At 37.4% G+C, this 19,470-nt stretch overlaps 1 protein-coding gene and 1 long non-coding RNA gene across 2 annotated transcripts in view; one reads left to right on the top strand and one right to left on the bottom strand.

The window, feature by feature from the left end:
* Positions 1-19,470, bottom strand: part of Gnaq (G protein subunit alpha q) — a 328,305-nt gene that overhangs the window by 207,081 nt on the left and 101,754 nt on the right. Inside the window, exon 2 of the mRNA XM_004862540.4 lies at positions 5,064-5,248. Coding sequence (XP_004862597.1) covers positions 5,064-5,248 — 185 coding nt within the window. The remainder of the gene's footprint in view (positions 1-5,063; positions 5,249-19,470) is intronic.
* Positions 1,904-3,010, top strand: LOC147825981 (uncharacterized). Its single transcript, XR_015440127.1, has 2 exons — positions 1,904-2,395; positions 2,606-3,010. It is a non-coding gene; the product is annotated as an uncharacterized LOC147825981 (long non-coding RNA).

Consider the following 19,470-nt stretch of genomic DNA (forward strand, 5'->3'; position numbering starts at 1 on the left):
TTAAACACTCTGCTATAGGTTATGCTATGCAGTATAGAGTAGGAACAGAGAAAAACTCTTAAGAGGAAGTGGCAGCTGACTTGAACAAAAAGAAGACATTATTTCCTTAACATGTATTAACAAAGGCAAGGAGTGAACAGAGGGTAGGAAATTAATGGATGAAGCAAGCAAACAGACAGTGATGCTTTAGAATATGTATATGATGTACCAAAAGTGGATCAAATGCAAACGTACTTTATATTATTAATTAAGAAAGATTAAATATGAGAAATTCGAAGCTCTTCACACACTGATGTCACAGTATTAGGCAATATTAGTCTGGGAGTGACCAAAAGACACAGGAAGATTTCAAAGGATAATTTTATGATAGCTGAAAAAAGTCCATATAATTTTTATGTTGTCAATTTATAAATGAACAGTATTCAACATAGTAAAATCTAGTTAGCATGGACATAAAGAATTCAAATAACAGTGTGAAATATTCTTCTGTGTGTTATAAATCTTGCCCTATCCTTGCTGCGTCTACATGGGAGCCTAATAAATAATTTTCCTATACATTCTAACATCAGGGCAAGATCCTGAAGTATTCTTCTGGGGCACCTAAGAAGACACCTCTTTAGAAAATTTTAGGTAGATTGTACTAAATTATAACATGCAAACTGACAAGCATGCATGTGTACATGTACAAAATAGATACACAGTGCAGACGGTAACTTGGCAGGAATTCCACCAGATCATCATATTATCAACTGTTGATTACAAAAGTCACTGTCAAAAGAAACAAACAACACTCTTCCATAGCATATTCTTACAACTAAATAGCAATTTCTTACAATAAAGAAATAAAAAGGCCAGGGATTTAGCAAGGTGGTTTCACCGCCTGCTGCGCAAGCACAAGGACCCGAGTTCGATCCCCAGTACCAAAAAAAAAAAAACCCAATAAGCATGCCACCTATTTTAGAAAATTATTACACTGGAATTTCTTAGTGTAGAGAAAAAAGAGAACAAAATAAACAAAAAACCCAGACCTAATCCTTTACAATTTAGACTGCTGAGATAAACCCATGCAGTCTACTCTGGTTCAAGTATCATGTTCCTGGGCTCACAAACCTGCCCAGCTCTTTTCACTCTTAAAAGTGAAAGCAGGCAGAATTACTCGCAGAGGTGTCTTTGTTACTTATGGAGATTAATTGCCATTGGAAGGAAAGAAGGGATGCAAACTCAGCAGTCCAAGCAGATTTATCGTTAAACCTACAAGAGACCTCTCTGTGCGAGCAGAACAGAGAAGTTGTCTCTTACAGGCTAAGAGGCTTTTCATAGCATATTTTGGCAGGTGTTTGAGGAGGTGGGTTAGAGAAATGGCAGGTTTGTGACTCACTGATGTGTCCTCTGTGACCTACTGACATGTCCTCTGGTGACTACTCATGACCTAAGTAAAATGAAACCTATGTTTCTCTAAGATGCTGGGTGGGCTCATTTGAACTGGCAGTGTCCCTGTCCGGGATGTATCAAGTGTGCCAGTTAATTTCAAGGACCCATTCAAGAAAAACAAATGCCTGATTTGAAGATGATTTGATATATTTAGAAACCTTTTGTTAATAACAGTGATGAAGGTACATAGAATTGTCTTATTGTATCTATGGATTCATTTTTGTGAACTAAATCTATCTCAGTTTATGAGTCACAGTAGGCTTGCTAACTTCTTACTATTTATCTACTGATGGTCACAAACGGTAATATGCCTCACAGTGGATTTCTCAAGGGTACTGAGAGAATGAAAATTCTTGGGCTCTAAATTACTGTATAGGTACAAATACAGTGAGGCTTACTATTAGATCAGTACCTATACGCCCTAAGGAGTAAAAGGCTATACCTATCAAAAATATATATGGAGGGAGGGGGGAGTTTCTGATTAGGGGAAGGAAAGAAAACATACTATAAAGACATTTCTACAAATTCCAGATTTCCCTTTTCTCAGACTGGCGGTATCTGCACAGGCCATCAAGCCCAGGCGTAGCTCCAGTCCCTGTCTACAAGCCTTCTGTACAGCAAGTGCAGCATGAACTCCACTGGGGAGCCACCCTCAAATATATCAATACAGCATCGTTTGCTGTCTTTGTAATACTTAAAGAGCAATTACAACATTTGGTTTTACTTAGGGGAAGGAGTTTTTCATTTCAATATGAGATAATGTTAAATATTAGAAGCTTATGCCTTCTTTCCTTTCTTCTCCCCTCCCTCTCACCCATCCTTTCTTCCTTGCTTTCTTGCTCCCTCCCTTTTTTTTATTCCCTCCTCCACTTCTTGTTATGCCAGATGCCTATGAAATGGTAACATTGTGCCATTAGGCGGAGCAGACTTCAAACTGTCTTAGAAAAGGGAAAAATTTGCCTCTGTAAGTAGAAACTTTAGGGTTGAGAGACTAGGCTCTCTTGGAGCTCTCTAGCTGAAGGTGGAAAGGTGAAAAGGGTCCCATCCTATAAACTATTGTTGATGTTTGAAGACAGCAGGAGATTTGTTGCCTTTAGACAACAAATTGCTCTGAATTATTCATGGACTACAGTTCTTCCGCAACCCTCACTTCAAAATTTCTGGCACCTCTTAGGCTGCAGGTCAAGGTGACATAAGGCAAGAGCCAAAGAGAAGATCAGCTAGACTGTTTGCTAAAATGAAGACCAAAAATGATATGACAGAAAGAAACATAGATGCAAATGTGAAAATACTAGCTGAAATCAAGCAAGAAGTTGTTGAAGAAGACTGCAACAATAAAAAATGATGAAAATGGACAAAACAAAATTATAGAGACACTAGCTCTTAAAAAAGAAATTGAGGCAATAAAAGATGAAAAAAATGATGACACTGGAAAAGAGGGAGGAGAAAAGAAAGAAGCAGTGACAGCAGAAGAAAAACAAGATGTAAAAGATCAGAAAAACAAGATCAAAGTAAAGAAGAGAAAGAAGATGAAACACAAGGTCAAGAGGGGAAAGAAGACAAAGACAGAAACAAGAAAGGAGAAGATGGAGAAAGGAAAGATTATCAAAATGAAAAAGAGATCAAGAGGATGAAGAGGGAGAAGGAGAAAAAGGGGGGAAAACATGGAAAAGAGAAAGGAGGTGGGAAAGAGAAGGAAGATGGAAAAAAGGATAAAGATGGAAAAGAGAAAGGAGATAACAGCAATATGAAAAAGAGAGATATGGACAGGAAGATGAAGGTGGAAATGCAGAAGATGGAAAGGAAAAAGAAAAAGACAGAAGAGACAGAAGGGAAAGACAAGATGGGAAAGAACATGGAAGAAGAGATGAGAAAGATGCGAGAGATAAAAGAGGAAGATGAAAACAAAGCTGAAGCTGGAAATGAAGCTGAAATAGAAGTTGAAAAAAATAGAAAAAAAGAGTCTCTGAATATTGTTTAAAACTGCCCTATATAGTTTCATAATTTGGTAAAATGTAGCTTCATGTAATATTAAAAGAGATAAATACTTTATCACATATTTTATAAGCACTACTTTTTTGACATTTCATGTCACATACTTTTTCTGGGGTGGGGGGTGGGGGAGGTACCGGGGATTGAACTCGGGTCCTTGTGCAGATGGCGAAACCACTAAGCTAAATCTCCGGTCATGTCACATACTTTATATTAGTCACAAAATCCCTAACATGAAATTGAATCTAAAAATGTTGTGACCAATAGTAGTGAAATATATAAAAAATATGCTTTCAAATTTGTCAGTGAATTTTGCTTTCTGTATTTTCTGTTTCAATCTTTGAACTTGAATTATATATGTATATATGAATATCTACATGAATATGAATGATAGAAGATAGAACGATAGTTTTACAATGTAGGAGGTTTCCAAAAGAAAAAGTGTCATGCAACATTCTTATGGTTCTCTAAATCACTTTTACAAAGAAGGTGAACTATTTTCATTTAATGCTATGAGTTAGCAGTGCCTTTCCTAAGTATAATTTTATTAATAACTTTGAAAAATATAAAATTGTAATTATATTTTTTTCAAAGAAATACAAACATTTATTTCAGAAGGGTAGTTTCAACTGTATGTGTTTGTGAAAAGTTTTCCTACAATGCACAATTTTTTACTGGATGCATCTTAATTAAAAAGACTCTTCAAAGGTATTTGTAGTTTGTTATATCTCAAAACTGTGTCTAGTGAAATATTATAACTCTAGATTTTTATATTGTGATTTTCATAACAGCATTTAAAATTTTTCATTGAGATACAATTATCCTAAGATTCATTTATTACTTTAGTAATTTCTAAGTGTGAAGTTCACTGTTTTTAGTATGTTCGTAATGCTTTGCAATCATCACATCTATTTCCAGAGCATTTTCATCACTCAAATAAAAAACAAAAGTACTCAAAAAAAAAGTTTATTTTGCTTTCTAAAAAGCTGAAATTCTATTTTTCCCTCATCCTTTCTCAAAAGATTTTATAAGTTTCCATTACTGTAACACAATTATAAGGGGATGTGTTGAAAAGGTTATTGGAAGTTGACAGATGGCCTTACTTTGAAATAAAATGAAGCCTGTGGCATTACTGAAAGGAAGTTACAAAATTCAAAATTAAACCAGACAGAATGATCTTAAGCTAGTTTCCTTTTTTCAATGAAGCACAAACAGTAGGAGGTTGAAACAAAGCCACCACATCTTTGAATTCCTTCATTCTGTCTGATCTGTATGGCATTCAGAAACCATTTCCTTAATACAATGTGCTCCCCTAAAATCTAAGCCTCTATATATTTATTGTCAAATTCCAAATGTCTTTTACTGCTATCACTAAAACACAATTCCTAATTTTTTAAGATTTAAGAAAGACGCCACCTGCCTTGCAAGCACAAGGACCCGAGCTCAATCCCCAGTACCAAAAAAAAAAAAAAAAAGATTTAAAAAAGAGATATTTATAAACACTTAAGCATGCATTAAGAGTCTCAGAACCAAAAGAGGAATGTACATTTCAAAAACAGACTACACACAAGAGACCATTCATATTGCTGTACCATTGCTGATGGTTTTGTCCAACTGCTCCAATGAAGAGTTCCACCTACCTTATTATGCTCATACTTGTACGGGATCTTGAGGGTGTCCATAGCTCTGATCATGGCCTGCATGGCTGTGAAGATGTTCTGATACACCAGTTTAGTGAAGCCCCTCTTGTCTTCATCAGAATACCCTGACCCATGGATGATTCTCATCTGCTTGATAAATGTACTCTTGCCACTCTCTCCTGTCCCTGAAATAGATAACAGCAGCACATCAGACTGTAACACCTTCACATTAGACTACAGCCCCACTAGGCACCATGCCTTGGATTTGATGTCCCCAAATGGCCCCCAGAGAGGACAATCAGTACAAATGGAAATGCTACCTATGGTGCACACTTAGCGAGCCCATTTCAAAGGCAGATGAGCTCAAAAAGCAACCACACACACACACACACACACACACACACACACACGTGCACCAAAACAAAAACATGTCACCTCTCTGGAAGCCACTCAACATGAATTTTGACGGAGATTTTTAACCATGTATAAGAAACAATGACAACAGCATTTTTAAACATAATAAAAACTTGATAAGACTCTTCCTTGAAGGATATTTAAATTGCTTCCAGGACACTAGGTTTAGCCAGGATGTGGTTCTTGAAATGACAATACACTTACACAAATGCTATTCAGAGATAACAGGAAAAGGCTCAAATTTTCTATACATTTTCTCTAATATGGAATGGTATACAGGGAAAACACAGCACCCTGGTAAGACAGGAACAAGAGTCATTCTCTAAGCAGCAAGTATCCTCTATAGTTGGGGGGGGGGGGTTAGGTGGCCACATTATTCCAAGGAAGCACTTAATTCAGGAGAGATACACTGGCTCTCTTCCCTCTATACCCATTTGTGATAACGAGACACAGAAATGTATTGTTACTGGATTTCATTTTATTCTGTACTGTCTCATTTTTCCCAACTTCAATATTTCTTTTCTGTTGCCCTGAGCTTGAAGGTAATCCCTAAGAGACGTACAGATGCCTATCAGAAGAAACAAAGATGAAAAGATCAAGGCTTTTCACTATCATTACATTTATCCTACACAAAAGCAAAATTATGAATCTAAAGACCTCATTTTTCTAAATAGAATTAGCTTTTAAAATGTCCTTTCTCAGGGCTGGGAATTTAGCTCAGTGGTTTTGTTGCCTGCCTCACAGGCACAACATCCCGACAACAGCCGGCAACAGCTGGTACCCCCCCCAAAATAAATGTCCTTTCTCATTCCCTTAAAATTTCCTTGAGATTTCCTAAACAGTAAATATCTCTGCCTTCCCTCGACAATGTGAAGAATGTAAAAATGACAATCTGTATATTAAATATGAAAGAAGAGAATAAAACAGGATGACTAGGGTCCTGAATGCCCTTTCCTCTCAACAAGGATTAAGAAAAGGAAGGAAAGGGGGAATAAAAGGAAAGGAGGAAGTTAAGAACTAAAATCTATTAATACAACATCTGTCCTAATCTCATTTTGTTTTTCTGGCAGGTAAATTTTCTTACTATCTTCACAAACACAAAAATTCGAGTTAAGTACTAGTTTTCACAGCAGCATTCTTAAACAACTGCAGGTGTAGTATCTTAGGGAAGCACTAAATCCTCAGATGGCAATAAGAAAAGATGGTTCTACTCCCTGGCATCCTGAGATATGTGATTCTTGCAACTTTTAACAAGGTGATCTGGAATCTCTTCAAATATAAAACACTGCAATACGAATGCTATCGGCCCACTGTAATGGAATGACTATTTTATAATCTCAACCCTGGTTACTGGAGAAACATAAAATATCTGAAAAGTAGCATCTTCAATAGAAATAAAGCTATAAATGATTTATTTCCAGCCAACAATGTACAGAGCAATTAAAAGTATGTAAGAAAAAAATCCAGATTGAGTCTTTATTATTACAATCTCAGAGCCAAAGACTCAGAGCCAAAATCTTTGATCTGAGGGTCCAACTGGAGACATAATCATCAAATCTACCAGCTCTTTCCACAACAGAAACAGAAGAGATCCTAATTTGGAGGTTAATGATTTGAAAAGACAAGAGATAAGGCAGTAGGGCCCTGTTTCTCCTGGGCACCTGAATAGTTTTTTATTAACACACACACACACACACACACACACACACACACACACACACGCCCCAAAGTAGCAGGTAAAGTATACTACGCTGGCTGGTATGTCATTAAAATCATGTTAGGAGACAGCAGTCCATGCTTGGCATTTCTTTGGATCTAGTCAACAAGCCCCTAATGTGGTCCACATGCTGGACACATCACATGAATGCAGATTCCAAGTAGGAACAGAATACAGGACCAATGAATGAACGAAGAGGAATTAAGAGGGAAAAGAACAATATCCCACCCAGGGATCCTTTCTCTGCCATTTCATCTTGGTTAGGTAGTTTTATCAACAGCTTTCTGTCCTCTGGGGCCAAAAAGAGAAGAAAGAGGGAGGGCATTTATTCTCTCAGCTTCCTTCTTGTGGGCCACCACACAGGTGTCTCCAAAAGGCCACAGCTCCTGCTGGGGGACCCTCCACACACAGTTACCCTCTCTGAGTTCCAGTAACTGCTCTCTCCCTTTGCCTGGTTCTTGCCACTCCTTAACTATTTGTATCTGGTCCAAATCTTTGTAAACAGTCCCATTATAAAACTCTCCTTAGTCACTCAGGAGTGTGCCATATGTTTCCTGAATGGTATTAACACCAAAAACAAAGCAGGGAAAGATTAATAAGACGAAAGACAGCAATGGAGGGTTCCCTCTCTTCTTCCTGTGTCCTTTTGTCTATAAACTTATTTACAAGGCATTCTCTAATTTACAGAGTGCCCTGTATTCAATAACTCACTATCATGACGTTATTCTGGACACCAATTGTGATGAAGAAATAGGTATCACTCGGCTAAAAAATAACACCCAAACCAGAATCCAGGACTGCTAGCTCTGGCCCAATGTACTAATATAGTACTAAACATTCATCTGTGCCTGTAACACACACACCTAATCTCAATATAGATAAAGGGTATAGTGGTTTGTGCCTCCAGAGTATCCCCTCTTGTAAATGAAAGAAATTTGTATCTAATTCTTTATACTATGCCAAGCATATTTAAACACACTGTCAATTTATCCTCTTAGAAATCTGAGCGATATGTATCTTTTATTTTTTATTTTTTAAGCAGGTGGCAGAACCACTGAGCTAAATCCCCAGCCCGAAATCTGAGCAACATATATCTTTATCCTCATGCCACAGAGAAGAAAAGGTTATGAAGAGGTAAAGAAAGCCCTCTCCCTTTTCCTCAGGTGCCTCAAATCCAGGATAATTTCTATTACCTACAATCTGAAAATGTCTCAGAGGACCAGGGATTTAGCTCAGTGGCACTGCACCTGCCTCACAATTACAAGGGTCCTGAGTTCGATCCCCAGTACCAAACAAACAAACAAACTAAAAATGTCTCAGAGAGGCAGAGTGGCGCAGGCCTATAATCCTAGCACTTGGGAGACTGGAGCAGGATCACAAGTTGGAGGCCAGCCTGAACTACACAGCAAGGCCCTGACTCATAGAGCTCTGACTATACCCAACTTTTATCCATTTAATCTCATTTCAATTTCTGAATACCACTGTAATGAAGATTCTTTTGAATCCTGGTGCTCTCTTCCGATGGACCAGCCATCTTTCCCAACTAAAGTCATTGATGAGCTTCATGCTCACACTTTAATTTTATTATACAACTGCAGAGAACTGAAAGTAAAAGCAAATCTTCAGATAAGAGACTAATCTGTGTGGTGTACATACTGTAGGTAGAAGGAAAATAGTAAATTGAAGTATTATTCCGCACTAAATTTAAACTTAAGACAAAATGAAAGTATATGAATAAATCATCAAAAAAGCAAACAACTCAGCTTCTTTGTTCAGTACGGTTTGATCATGAAAACAAATGAATTATTTGTACCAACTAAGCCAAATCTCATGTGTCTTTCCCTTATTTTTTTAGAATTGTACAATATTCTCAGAAGTGGTTACTTTATGGATCTACTTCTGATTACTATGAAAACAATGTAGCACAATTAAAAAATAAAGTTGCTCCTGAATTATGTAAACTGATATTTCATAAGGCAAGTGAAAAATACAAGACTTTTTCTGCTAGATTGCTTTGTGAATTCTGTGATCCATTAACGTCTCTTCACACCACAAGTAACAAAAAGCACAAATAACTCAGTAATCTCTTTTCCAAGACCACTGGCACAACAAAATCTGACAAAAAATGTTTGAGAGAGGAGGCAGACTCTAATTTTGCTAATTTGAAAATATCTCCAATCAAGTAATTTAACAACTTTTACAAGCAAGTCAACACACAAAAGATTGTGAGTCTCACAAAAACCCTGCTCTTTCCTCCAACAATCTCTGCAATATGGCTCTAAAATGTCCCCAGAAAAAGTTATTTGTACCTTCAGGCAAATGCTCTACTTCTTATCTTAGCTCAGCAAAATACCCATTATTCATTTAAGAATAATGCTATTAAAAGGTTACTTCATCCAGCATGTATGTGAAGGATATTTTTTTTCCTTTCCAACTCCTGGATCAGGATAAAGCACAAAGAGCAATCCCAAGCTCGTTTCACATCTCTTTCCATCAATAACATTAAATATAAACTTAATATCTTATAATGGAGTGCACTGTTTTGTAAGCTGTTAGAATATATCATATTAGACACACACTCATACGATCTGATGCTTACTTACATTTTCAGCTTTCTTTGGCAAGATCTTTTCACTATAACAGGATTCCCACATGCAGATTCTGCTACAAATTCATATATATCTAATTCACACAAAGCGTCTAAACATTTACATTCATTACTTTGTTCATTTGGATGGTGTCATCTACAAATACTTTTGTCCAAAAGAACTGTTTTAAAACCAATCATAGGATATCTTTTTTTCTTTTCTTCTGATATTGGGGACTGCAGCCAGAGCCTTTATACTGAGTTACATACCCAGTCCTTCTTTAATTTTTTATTTTGAGACAGTTCTCTAAGTTGCACTGGTTAGGCCCAGGGTTAGCTGGAACTTGCAATCGTCCTACCTCAGCCTCCCAAAGGCCGGTTAAAAGCAATCATGGACTCATTGATTCCTTCTCTCACATTTAAATTGGCTTCTTGAACTACTTCTTATCACAAAAGCTGCCAAGGACAATCCACACATGCGCATGTTTTGGTCAGTGCCCTAAAAATGTCACCTACTACTCTCTCTGCTCTGAAGAACTCTTGCCCCATTTCCATCTAAAAGCCCTGGAAAACAATCACTGCTACTACCAGGAACTCCAAGGTTCTACCTGGTTCATCCTCTCTCTCTCCTAAACAAAGACAGTAAATATACCTGAACAAGGCCTCTCACAGGCTGAGGGTGGCCCATAACCCTCCTTTTTTTCTTCAGTTCCCAGGAAACCAGTTACCAAAGTGTGGTGTCTCAGATTGTACAACGAATACAATCATTTCACCCTGTCACGGCCTTTCGTGATTGTATTTGCAGATACTGTCAAACCAGCAGAAATCTGTATCTGAAGCCTGTAATGAATGCAAAGGCTCAAGCCAAATGCCCCTGCCCCACCCTCTTGATTGGCCAGCACCCAGACAATGAACAGATGAGAATAAAACTCAAGTCCCATGGAGCTGAATTATAATTCAAGCAACTGTATTTTAGCCCCTTGGTTTAGGCCAACAGTATGAAATAGGGAATCTCAGCACAACCAAAGCTGAAATTTAGCTACTTCCATATAGACTGGGATAACAGAGAATAAGATATTTCCAGGATGGAACCCACATCTGCAAAAGACAGCAGTGAGACAAAAGTGACTTAACAACACTGAGGCAAACAAAATTGGGTGTTGTCCACATTCCAAGTTATATCTATTTTACTTTGTTTTTGTTTTTTAGTTTTCCAGGTCTTGAACTCACTATGTAGTCCAGGCTGGCCTCAGACGCGTGGTGATCCTCCTGCCTCAGCCTAGCATGTACTGGAATTACAGGTGTGTACCACCATGACTGGCCCAAGTTATATCTACTTTAAAATACATGTATTCTACATTCTGCACATTTTGCTCCACTTAGGAAAATTGCATTTGAAACTGAGCAGTGCTGACACCAAAGTCACCATAGCTACTTCTTTTTAAGAGACTGTCAATTGAAGGCAAGAGTTGGGGACACTTAACCCTTTATCCCTAGCATTATCTGGCATAATTTTAAAAATGTGGCAGACAAAATTAACTGACTTAATAACCATCAGTGAGCAAAAAAACCCTAAAAGACAGGGAATTTAGTAGTAACCAGAACTATTAATAATTTATTCAGCTGAGGGCAATGGCACACACCTATAATCCCAGCTACTCAGGGGGCTGAACCAAGAGGAATATAAGTTTGAGACTAGCCTGCTGGACAAATTAGCAAAACCCTGGGCCAGGGATTTAGCTCAGGGACACCATACCTGCCTGGCAAGCATAAGGCCCTGAGTTGGATCCCTGGTACCAAAAAAACAAAAGAAAAAAAAATGAAATTAGCAAAACCCTGTCTCAATTTACAAAAACGAACAGGGATGTAGTTCAGTGGTAAAGCACTGCTAGGATCAACTCCCAGGTCCACAAAAATAAAAACATAAAAAAAGGCTTATCCAGTGAAATTATTGTTAAGCTATAAGAAAATGCACTGAAAAATCAATTATTTAATGTAAGTATTTGGAAGATCACATAGTCTGAATCCTCCTACAAAAATTACAGTTTTTCCAAAGTTACTCAAAAGTGCAAGAGCTTTTTCTGAATGTGTGCATAGTAACCATTTGTATATTAAAATTAACACTGGTTGGCTGTACAACCTCCTGAATATTCTGAAAACCATGAATTTGTACACTTTTAAGTGGTGAGTTTTATGGTATGAGTCATATCTCAATTTTTTAATTTTAAAAACTAGTATCAAGAACAGGAAGTTTCCATGAATTTTTATGCGAACACTTTTTTGGGAAGGGATTTTGCACCAACCCTGCTCAATCTTTTGCTACCCTCTCCCCTTCAGGTGTACATGTTCACCCTCTTCTGCCTCTGGGATTATTTCAGAGGGAAAAACTTAGAACCCCTAAACTCACTGATTTTACCAAGGAAAGAGAGTAGTGATTCATTCAAGGATTTGGCTGGGTGACAATCAGGAAAAAGATGGACTAGAATCTAACAAGGTCTATGTTGTCCAGGGAGGCTGACCTTGTACCCTTGTACTATACTAAATATTATAAAAGTTTAAAATGTTTATAAGAGAAAAATCTAAAATTTTAATGTTTTGGAATATTCTCAAAACTCCTTTTCTAAATAAATGTACTTTTGGGGGCCAGGGGATGTAGCTCAGTGGTGTCATACCTGCCTGGCAACCACAAAGTCCTGAGTTTGATTCCTGGTACCGGAAAAAATAAATGTACTTTTTTGGGCGAGGGATTTAGCTCAGTGGTTTCGCCACCTGCTGCGCATGCCCAAGGACCCGAGTTTGATCCCCTGTACCAAAAAAAACCAACAACCCCCAAAAACAAAACAAAACAAAAGACCCCCAAACTAAAAACAAAAATCAAAAAAAAAATAAATGTACTTTTTCTCTTCTTAATCAAAAATAAAGCTGGAATACTGTATTATTTTTCACCTAACATACTGTGATAAGCATTCCATGATACTAATTATTCAGAAATGGTTAACAATGATGTCTGAAAGGCTTTCATAAGGAGGTATGATAACTGAACAATTCCCCTGGCATAACATATTGTGAGTATTTATTATTTGCTTGTATAAATCATGCTGTTAACCACCCCTAAACAAAAATATTTTCTTGAATGTCTACTTCCTTAGGAAAGTATCAAAGAAATGTAATTAAGTGCAAGCGACCTTCTGTGACAGCTCTAACTATCCTACAGTTGTGACAGCTGACCCACTCATCAGGCCCTTTTCTCATCTGACCTTCAAAAAACATTTTTAAATACCTCCACTTTGAGAGACAAAAATAAATCATTTTAATTTACATCTTTATTGAGAGAAGAAACACTTTTTATACTTATCTTTTCCATTGGTATTGCTTCTATATATTTCAACAATTACATAAAGACCCAGTATTTTCTTTACTCTTTGGAACAATTTGATTTTCAAAGAGAAATTAATGCTTAGTTACAAATATTTCCCCTACTTGTTTTCTTTTCATTTGTTGATAAAATATGGTGCACAAATTTATGATTTGTATTGTACTGAGTTCATTCATCTATGTTTTTCTCTGCCAAAGTGGAAAGGGGAGGAGTACTAGCTGCAGAGCCAGGAGCCAAGTAACATGGTTCAGGAAACAGGTTCAGATTTTATTCTAAGTGCACTAGACAGCTCTGGAGAGTTTTAACCAGGAAATGACATGGTTTGATTTATGCTAAGTAAAGAATTAGTTGTAAGGGCAAGTTAGTAGGGTATTCCAGTAATTCATACATTCTGGTAATCTAGACTGGGGTGACAGGAGGACAGAGAGAAATGACATGTTCTATATTAGAGATGGATAAGATCCGGGTGGTAAGGGAAGGAAATGAATAGGGAGAATGCTAAAATTTCTGGGCTGGGTAGCTAGATGGGGGTACTATATTCTTAGAGAAGCCTGAAGAGGAAAGGTACATTTAGCTTGAAATATGTATTTAGTGCGCCCAAAAAAGCATTTTTTCTGTCCATCCATAGAGTTTGCATTGATATGAGGGACATCCATGAAACAGAGGATGCTCCTGTGCCCTACATTTTTCAACAAAGGCAAGGACATGGTCATGACTGAGCTTCTTGCACTAACGGATGAGTCACAGCAGACGGCAAAGCCAGGGTTACAATTTCACTTCCTATGAGATAAATCTTAGAGAAGAAAGAGATGAATTTTTTGGTCTCTAAGTCTGTCTGTCTCTGTCTCTGTCTTTATCTCTTTCTCTTTCTCTCACATACACACACAAAGTGGCAACACTGCTATATACACACTTCTTTAGAGAAAACTAGGACTTCATTAAACATTATTTGGACTATATGATGATATTATAAAAACATCAAGTTATAATAACACTTTAAGAAATAACCCTTCAAGCTAAATATACATCCACAGAAATTAATATTTTTTCAGATAATAAAAAATATAATGCACACAATCTAGATTCTTAGATCACACACAACCTACTTTGAAAACACAGAGTAAATGGAAAATGATCAGATGTACTTTGGAAAAGCAATGTGAGTCCTCATTAAACCAGTAAATACATCCTTAAAACAAAATGGTTCATGTGCAACAAATTAAATTTGTGGTGGGAGAAAGGAGCCAAGATAGCCTGAAAACACCATTTCTCCACCTTGATTCACACTCATTAGAAGACCGTCTATGGCAGGCAAATGTGTGGCATGGAAATAGCATTAGCTGGAGAAAGGGGCTCCCATTCCCGCCCCATGGGGATAACGACTGGTGAGCAGCCCCTTGGCCTGAGAGCGGAAGGTGAGCAAACAGGCCTGGGTAACCTCAAGGGATCTCTCCAGTGTTCAGATTTTAGAAGTATTTTCCATCTCTGTATATTGTTATACAGCCCTAAAAACCATCAGTTATATTTTCATGAGGAAAAATTTCACCTCTTATTTACTATATATTCAAATACTAACACAAATGAAATGACTAAAAACATTAGTCTTGGGCCAGGGATTTAGCTCAGTGGCACCGTGCCTGCCTCGCAAGCGCAAAGGTCCTGAGTTCAATCCCTGGTACCAGAAAAAAAAAGTCTTTCAAAGTTTGTGTATCAAGATTTTTTTCTTTTACTCATGTGGCTCTTTACTTTGAGCCTGCAAAAATAATTATCTTTTGAGGTACAAGAATTAAGGTGCTAGAGGAATTGAGCCAAGTACTGCTCCAATTCAAAGAACGAGTGATCTGGGACGTCTCGGATTTTCACACTGAAGAACACGGCTTGCTTTTTGAGCTAATATCACCTCCAATAATTTCAAATAATGACATCAAGAACACTAAGAAGAACTTGTGTATGTTTCGAATCTGCCTAGTAGTTATAAAATCAGAAAAGGAGCTGAAAGAATGTGTTACAGAAAACAGAGTTACTAAATCTAGTCCTATAGAGCAGATACTGACTTAATAGAGACTTTTAGAAATTCAGTGTTCCTATAGCATTTGAGATTTAGTTAAAATGAAAAACTAAACGTTTCCCTTAAGGAAAGAGCAAAAAAGCATGATTAAAACACACATACAGGGCTGGGGATTTAGCTCAGTGTCACCACACCTGCCTCGCAAATGAAAGGTCCTGAGTTCGATCCCCCATTCCAAAAGAAAAACACATACACACACACACAAGCCAAATCTATATGCATCCTTCATATGTTTAAATTCTCTCTTGGGAGAAAATATTGATTAAAAACAACAGTACCTCCTAGAGGTCTCATTATTAACATCAATGCCACCCAGCAAGGACTTCTGAATCTAATCATTTCCAAATGGCTATTTTGGGACAATCCAGTAACTATACCATGGAGAAATACTTTAGGAAATTACTTAGGTTCTCACTTCCCCTAAAAGAACACTGTAAGAATTTTTAGGATTCAGCTTTTTTAAAAAGCCAGAACATTTGTCACTGTACGCAAGAAGTGGTCCCTTTGTATTCAGTGCTCAGGGAACTCAATGACAGGTACACAAAATATCTCTGCAGTTTCAGATTCTAATTGCTCCAAAGTGATCCAATGATACTTCCTGTGCATTCATTCACATGTGCTGTCCAAAGAGAGAGGGGCAGCATCTGGCACCACCAACGAATGTCAAAACAATTTTCCCAGCCAGTTAAAAATGTTGCCCTACGGTTTGTTTCATTAATTTAAATTCTGTCCTGTAATTTATTCTGCCTGATGGCCATATGTTTCTCCATCATTTGACTAACAGTAACCAACACCCAACAGAATGATAATGGAGCAGGAACAACCCCATCCAGCACTTTCAGAAACAGGGGTGATCAACCTGAGCCTCAAGTAAAAAAAGAGTCTTTTTCTTTACTATTAAGTAACTGCACATGAAACTATGTCTTCTTCCTTCAAAGAGAATACTCTTTACTCAGAAGGATGGTACCTAAAAATGTACAATCACTCAGCAGGGAGAAACTAAGAAAGGACAGTCTTACAACAAGATTTGTTCCCTGAGGAAGTAAAACTAAAGAAAGTACATTGGTGCATTTTATTAATGTTTAGTAAGGTTTGCATATGAAATGGTTTCCTATCCCTTGACTGATAAAGGGGGAAGTGTAATCACTTACTGTCTTATTTTAAATTGAGCTTCACCTCTTGCTCCTGGACAATAGAATGGATCCATACAACAAAAATTAGTATCAACAAGAAGAGAGATCATAACCCAAGAAACTATATGGCTCTTGAAATAGATTTTGGTTTAGGCCATGTGACTGATAAATGCTATCCAAATTGTGGCTGTGTGTGTGTATTTTATAAATTAACTTGATAATGTTATTATATATTTGAATCTGTGTAACAAAAGTGTCTTAAGGGGTGAAAAGATAAAAACCAACTGTCTTATATGCAAAATTTTCCCTGAAATATTTCATCATAGAAAAGATAGAAAAGTACTAAGCGTATAATGAAAACCATGTGTCACATAGACTGTGATCTCTTTTTAAGCCAATACTGAAGCTGACAGAAATTCAATCAACTGAATGCAAAATATGTAAACAAAATTTTTTTAAAAAGGAAATACTGAATCAGTAGGCCTTGTTAAGTGGAGTGATATTTCCTAGCATTTATAGAACACACACACACACACATACACACACACACACACACACACCCCTACATCAAGGCTTAAAAAACTCAGCCTAACGCTGACACTAGAACAATGACTTGCTTATCCTGTTGTCTACCTACACAGCCTTCCCATGTATACTCACCATCAACTTTCTGTGAAAGCCTGTGAATATATTACATATTAAATGGAGTGACTGTTATGATATCCTAAATCTTCCTAACAAGTGTTGAGAATATAGAGGTAGGGAAACTTCCCCTGATCATATATTCTTAAAAAATATTATTGCTGAGGTGATTTATTGCTTGTCTTCTACCAGAACAGGTATCACAGGAACATTATAAAGTATGGGCAATTAATTTTTTTAAAATATTATTATAGGGCTGGGGATTTAGCTCAGTGGTTTTGCCGCCTGCTATGCAAGCACAAGGACCCAAGTTCAATCCCCCGTACCAAAAAAATAAAAAATAAAAATAAAATTATTATTGAGATGTAGTTCACATCACAACTCACCCATTTAAAATGTAAACTCAATGACTTTAGTATATTCAAAGATACAAGCATCACCACAATCAATTTTAGAACACATTTATCTATAAAATTTCTAATGAGTTGTCAAATAGCTAACCAGTCAAAATACGAGATCACTCAAGCTAGATAAGCTTACTGCCAAACACATTCTCTCTCCCTTTGGCTTTACCATATACTTTATATGACAGCTTTGGTGTAGTTGCTTTGTTCTCTTTGCACTTAACACATGCCAGGGTTTGGCTATAATTCAACAGCCTATGAGGTGTGGTTGAAAACTTTCTGAGCAAACGTGACTTCCTTCTAGGAATCCACTGAGAAGATAAGAGGCATGGCATGAATATGTAGTTCAATTTTGCAAAGGAGACAGAACAAAGAAACAGGTGCAAAGTTCCTGCAAAGGTCCATGCAGGAGGAAGGAGCTTGAATTTGTGTGGTGAAAATGGCCAAGAAAGAACTTAATACTGAAAAGGCAGGTTGTGGCTATGGTCTGTGATGAAATGGGAGAAAAAGAAAACATCATAGCTCCAATTTGGGAGACTGAGGAAATGGGAGAGCCTTTAGTCCAATCCAGAAGAGGTTCCAGAAGGAAAATCTAGTGTAAAGGTGAAGCTGCTAAGCCACTTTTCAATGTGCTGAATTAGTAAGTGTATCTTTTGCAGGACACAGAAGTCAGAAATATGGTTCTGGAAATCTTCCTCCTCCGGTAATGGAAGAGAAACACTGCTAAGCAAGTCCGCACCACTGAATATTAAAGGTAGGGGGGCCAAAGCATATCTGATGTTAGATGATACAAGATTTCAGATGCAAAGAAAGGAACAGTGGAAAGCAGAGATAAGAGGGCTGAGACAGCCCAAGGGCCCTCTCACAGACAATACTAACGGAGGCAGAAAGGGCAGCCTGTGCACTAAACTAAAATTGAAATGGATCAAAGATCTAAATATTAAAAACAGAAACACAAACCGGCTGGAACAGCGGTTAGGTAGAACTCTTGAAAACATTCGTGTAGGAAAAGATTTTATGAACAAAACCTCAGTTGCCTGTGAACTAGCACAAACAATCAACAAGTGGAATCTCTTCTTATTAAAAAGCTTCTGCACAGCAAGAGAAACCACCAGCAGTGTGAAGAGACAACCCACAATGTGGGAAAAAATCTTCACCTGCTCTTCCTCAGACAAAGGTCTACTATCTCAAATCTATAAAGAACTTAAAAAGATCAGACCTCCCAAATTTTAAGACTCAATCCAAAAATGGGCATCTGAAATGAACAGACATTTCTCAGACAAAGAAGTAGAAACAGCAAATAAATACATGAAAAAATGTTCAACATCACTGGTCATTCGAGAGATGCAAATGAAAACAACACTGAGATTCCATCTCACTCCAGAAAGAATGGCTGCTATCATGAAATCAACCAATAACAAATGCTGGTGGGGCTGTGGGGAAAGAGGAACCCTGCTCCACTGCTGGTGGGAGTGTAGACTGGTGCAAGCACTGGGGAAATCAGTATGGAGATACCACAAAGAACTAGGACTGGAAGTCCCATTTGACCCTGCTCTTCCACTGCTGGGGATCTTCCCCAAAGAATTAAAAGAATCATACCACAGTGATATATGTGCACCCATGTTCACAGCAGCACAATTCGTGATAGCTAAAACTTGGAAACAACCCAATTCCCCATCAACCAGAGACTGGATAAAGAAAATGTGGGTTTTTATTATAAAACAGAGTATTACTCAGCCATAAAGAACGAGAAACTAGAGACATTTATAACTAAATGGCTTGAGGCGATACTCAAGTGAAATAAATAGGACACACATATGTAAATATCAAATAGTTTCTCTAGTATGAGAAACTGAAAGTGTAAATAAGGACTGAAAGGTATAATAGATAATGTGAAATAGGAAGAAAAGAGGCAAAGGGGAAGTGGGAGGGGAAGGGGAAAGGAAAGAAGGGAATGGAATTAATATGAGAAAATGGAAAAATGGAGACAAAGTCTGTGTAACTAGGGAGGGATGGAGGGGTTGAAGGGAGGGCAGGGGAATGGGGAAAAAATAAGAACCAAAAGA

The sequence above is a fragment of the Heterocephalus glaber genome, unplaced genomic scaffold, assembly GCF_053883595.1.
Source record: "Heterocephalus glaber isolate CG9 unplaced genomic scaffold, H.glaber_assembly_v1.0 deba00001481, whole genome shotgun sequence".
In the NCBI taxonomy this organism is placed as follows: Eukaryota; Metazoa; Chordata; class Mammalia; order Rodentia; family Bathyergidae; genus Heterocephalus; species Heterocephalus glaber.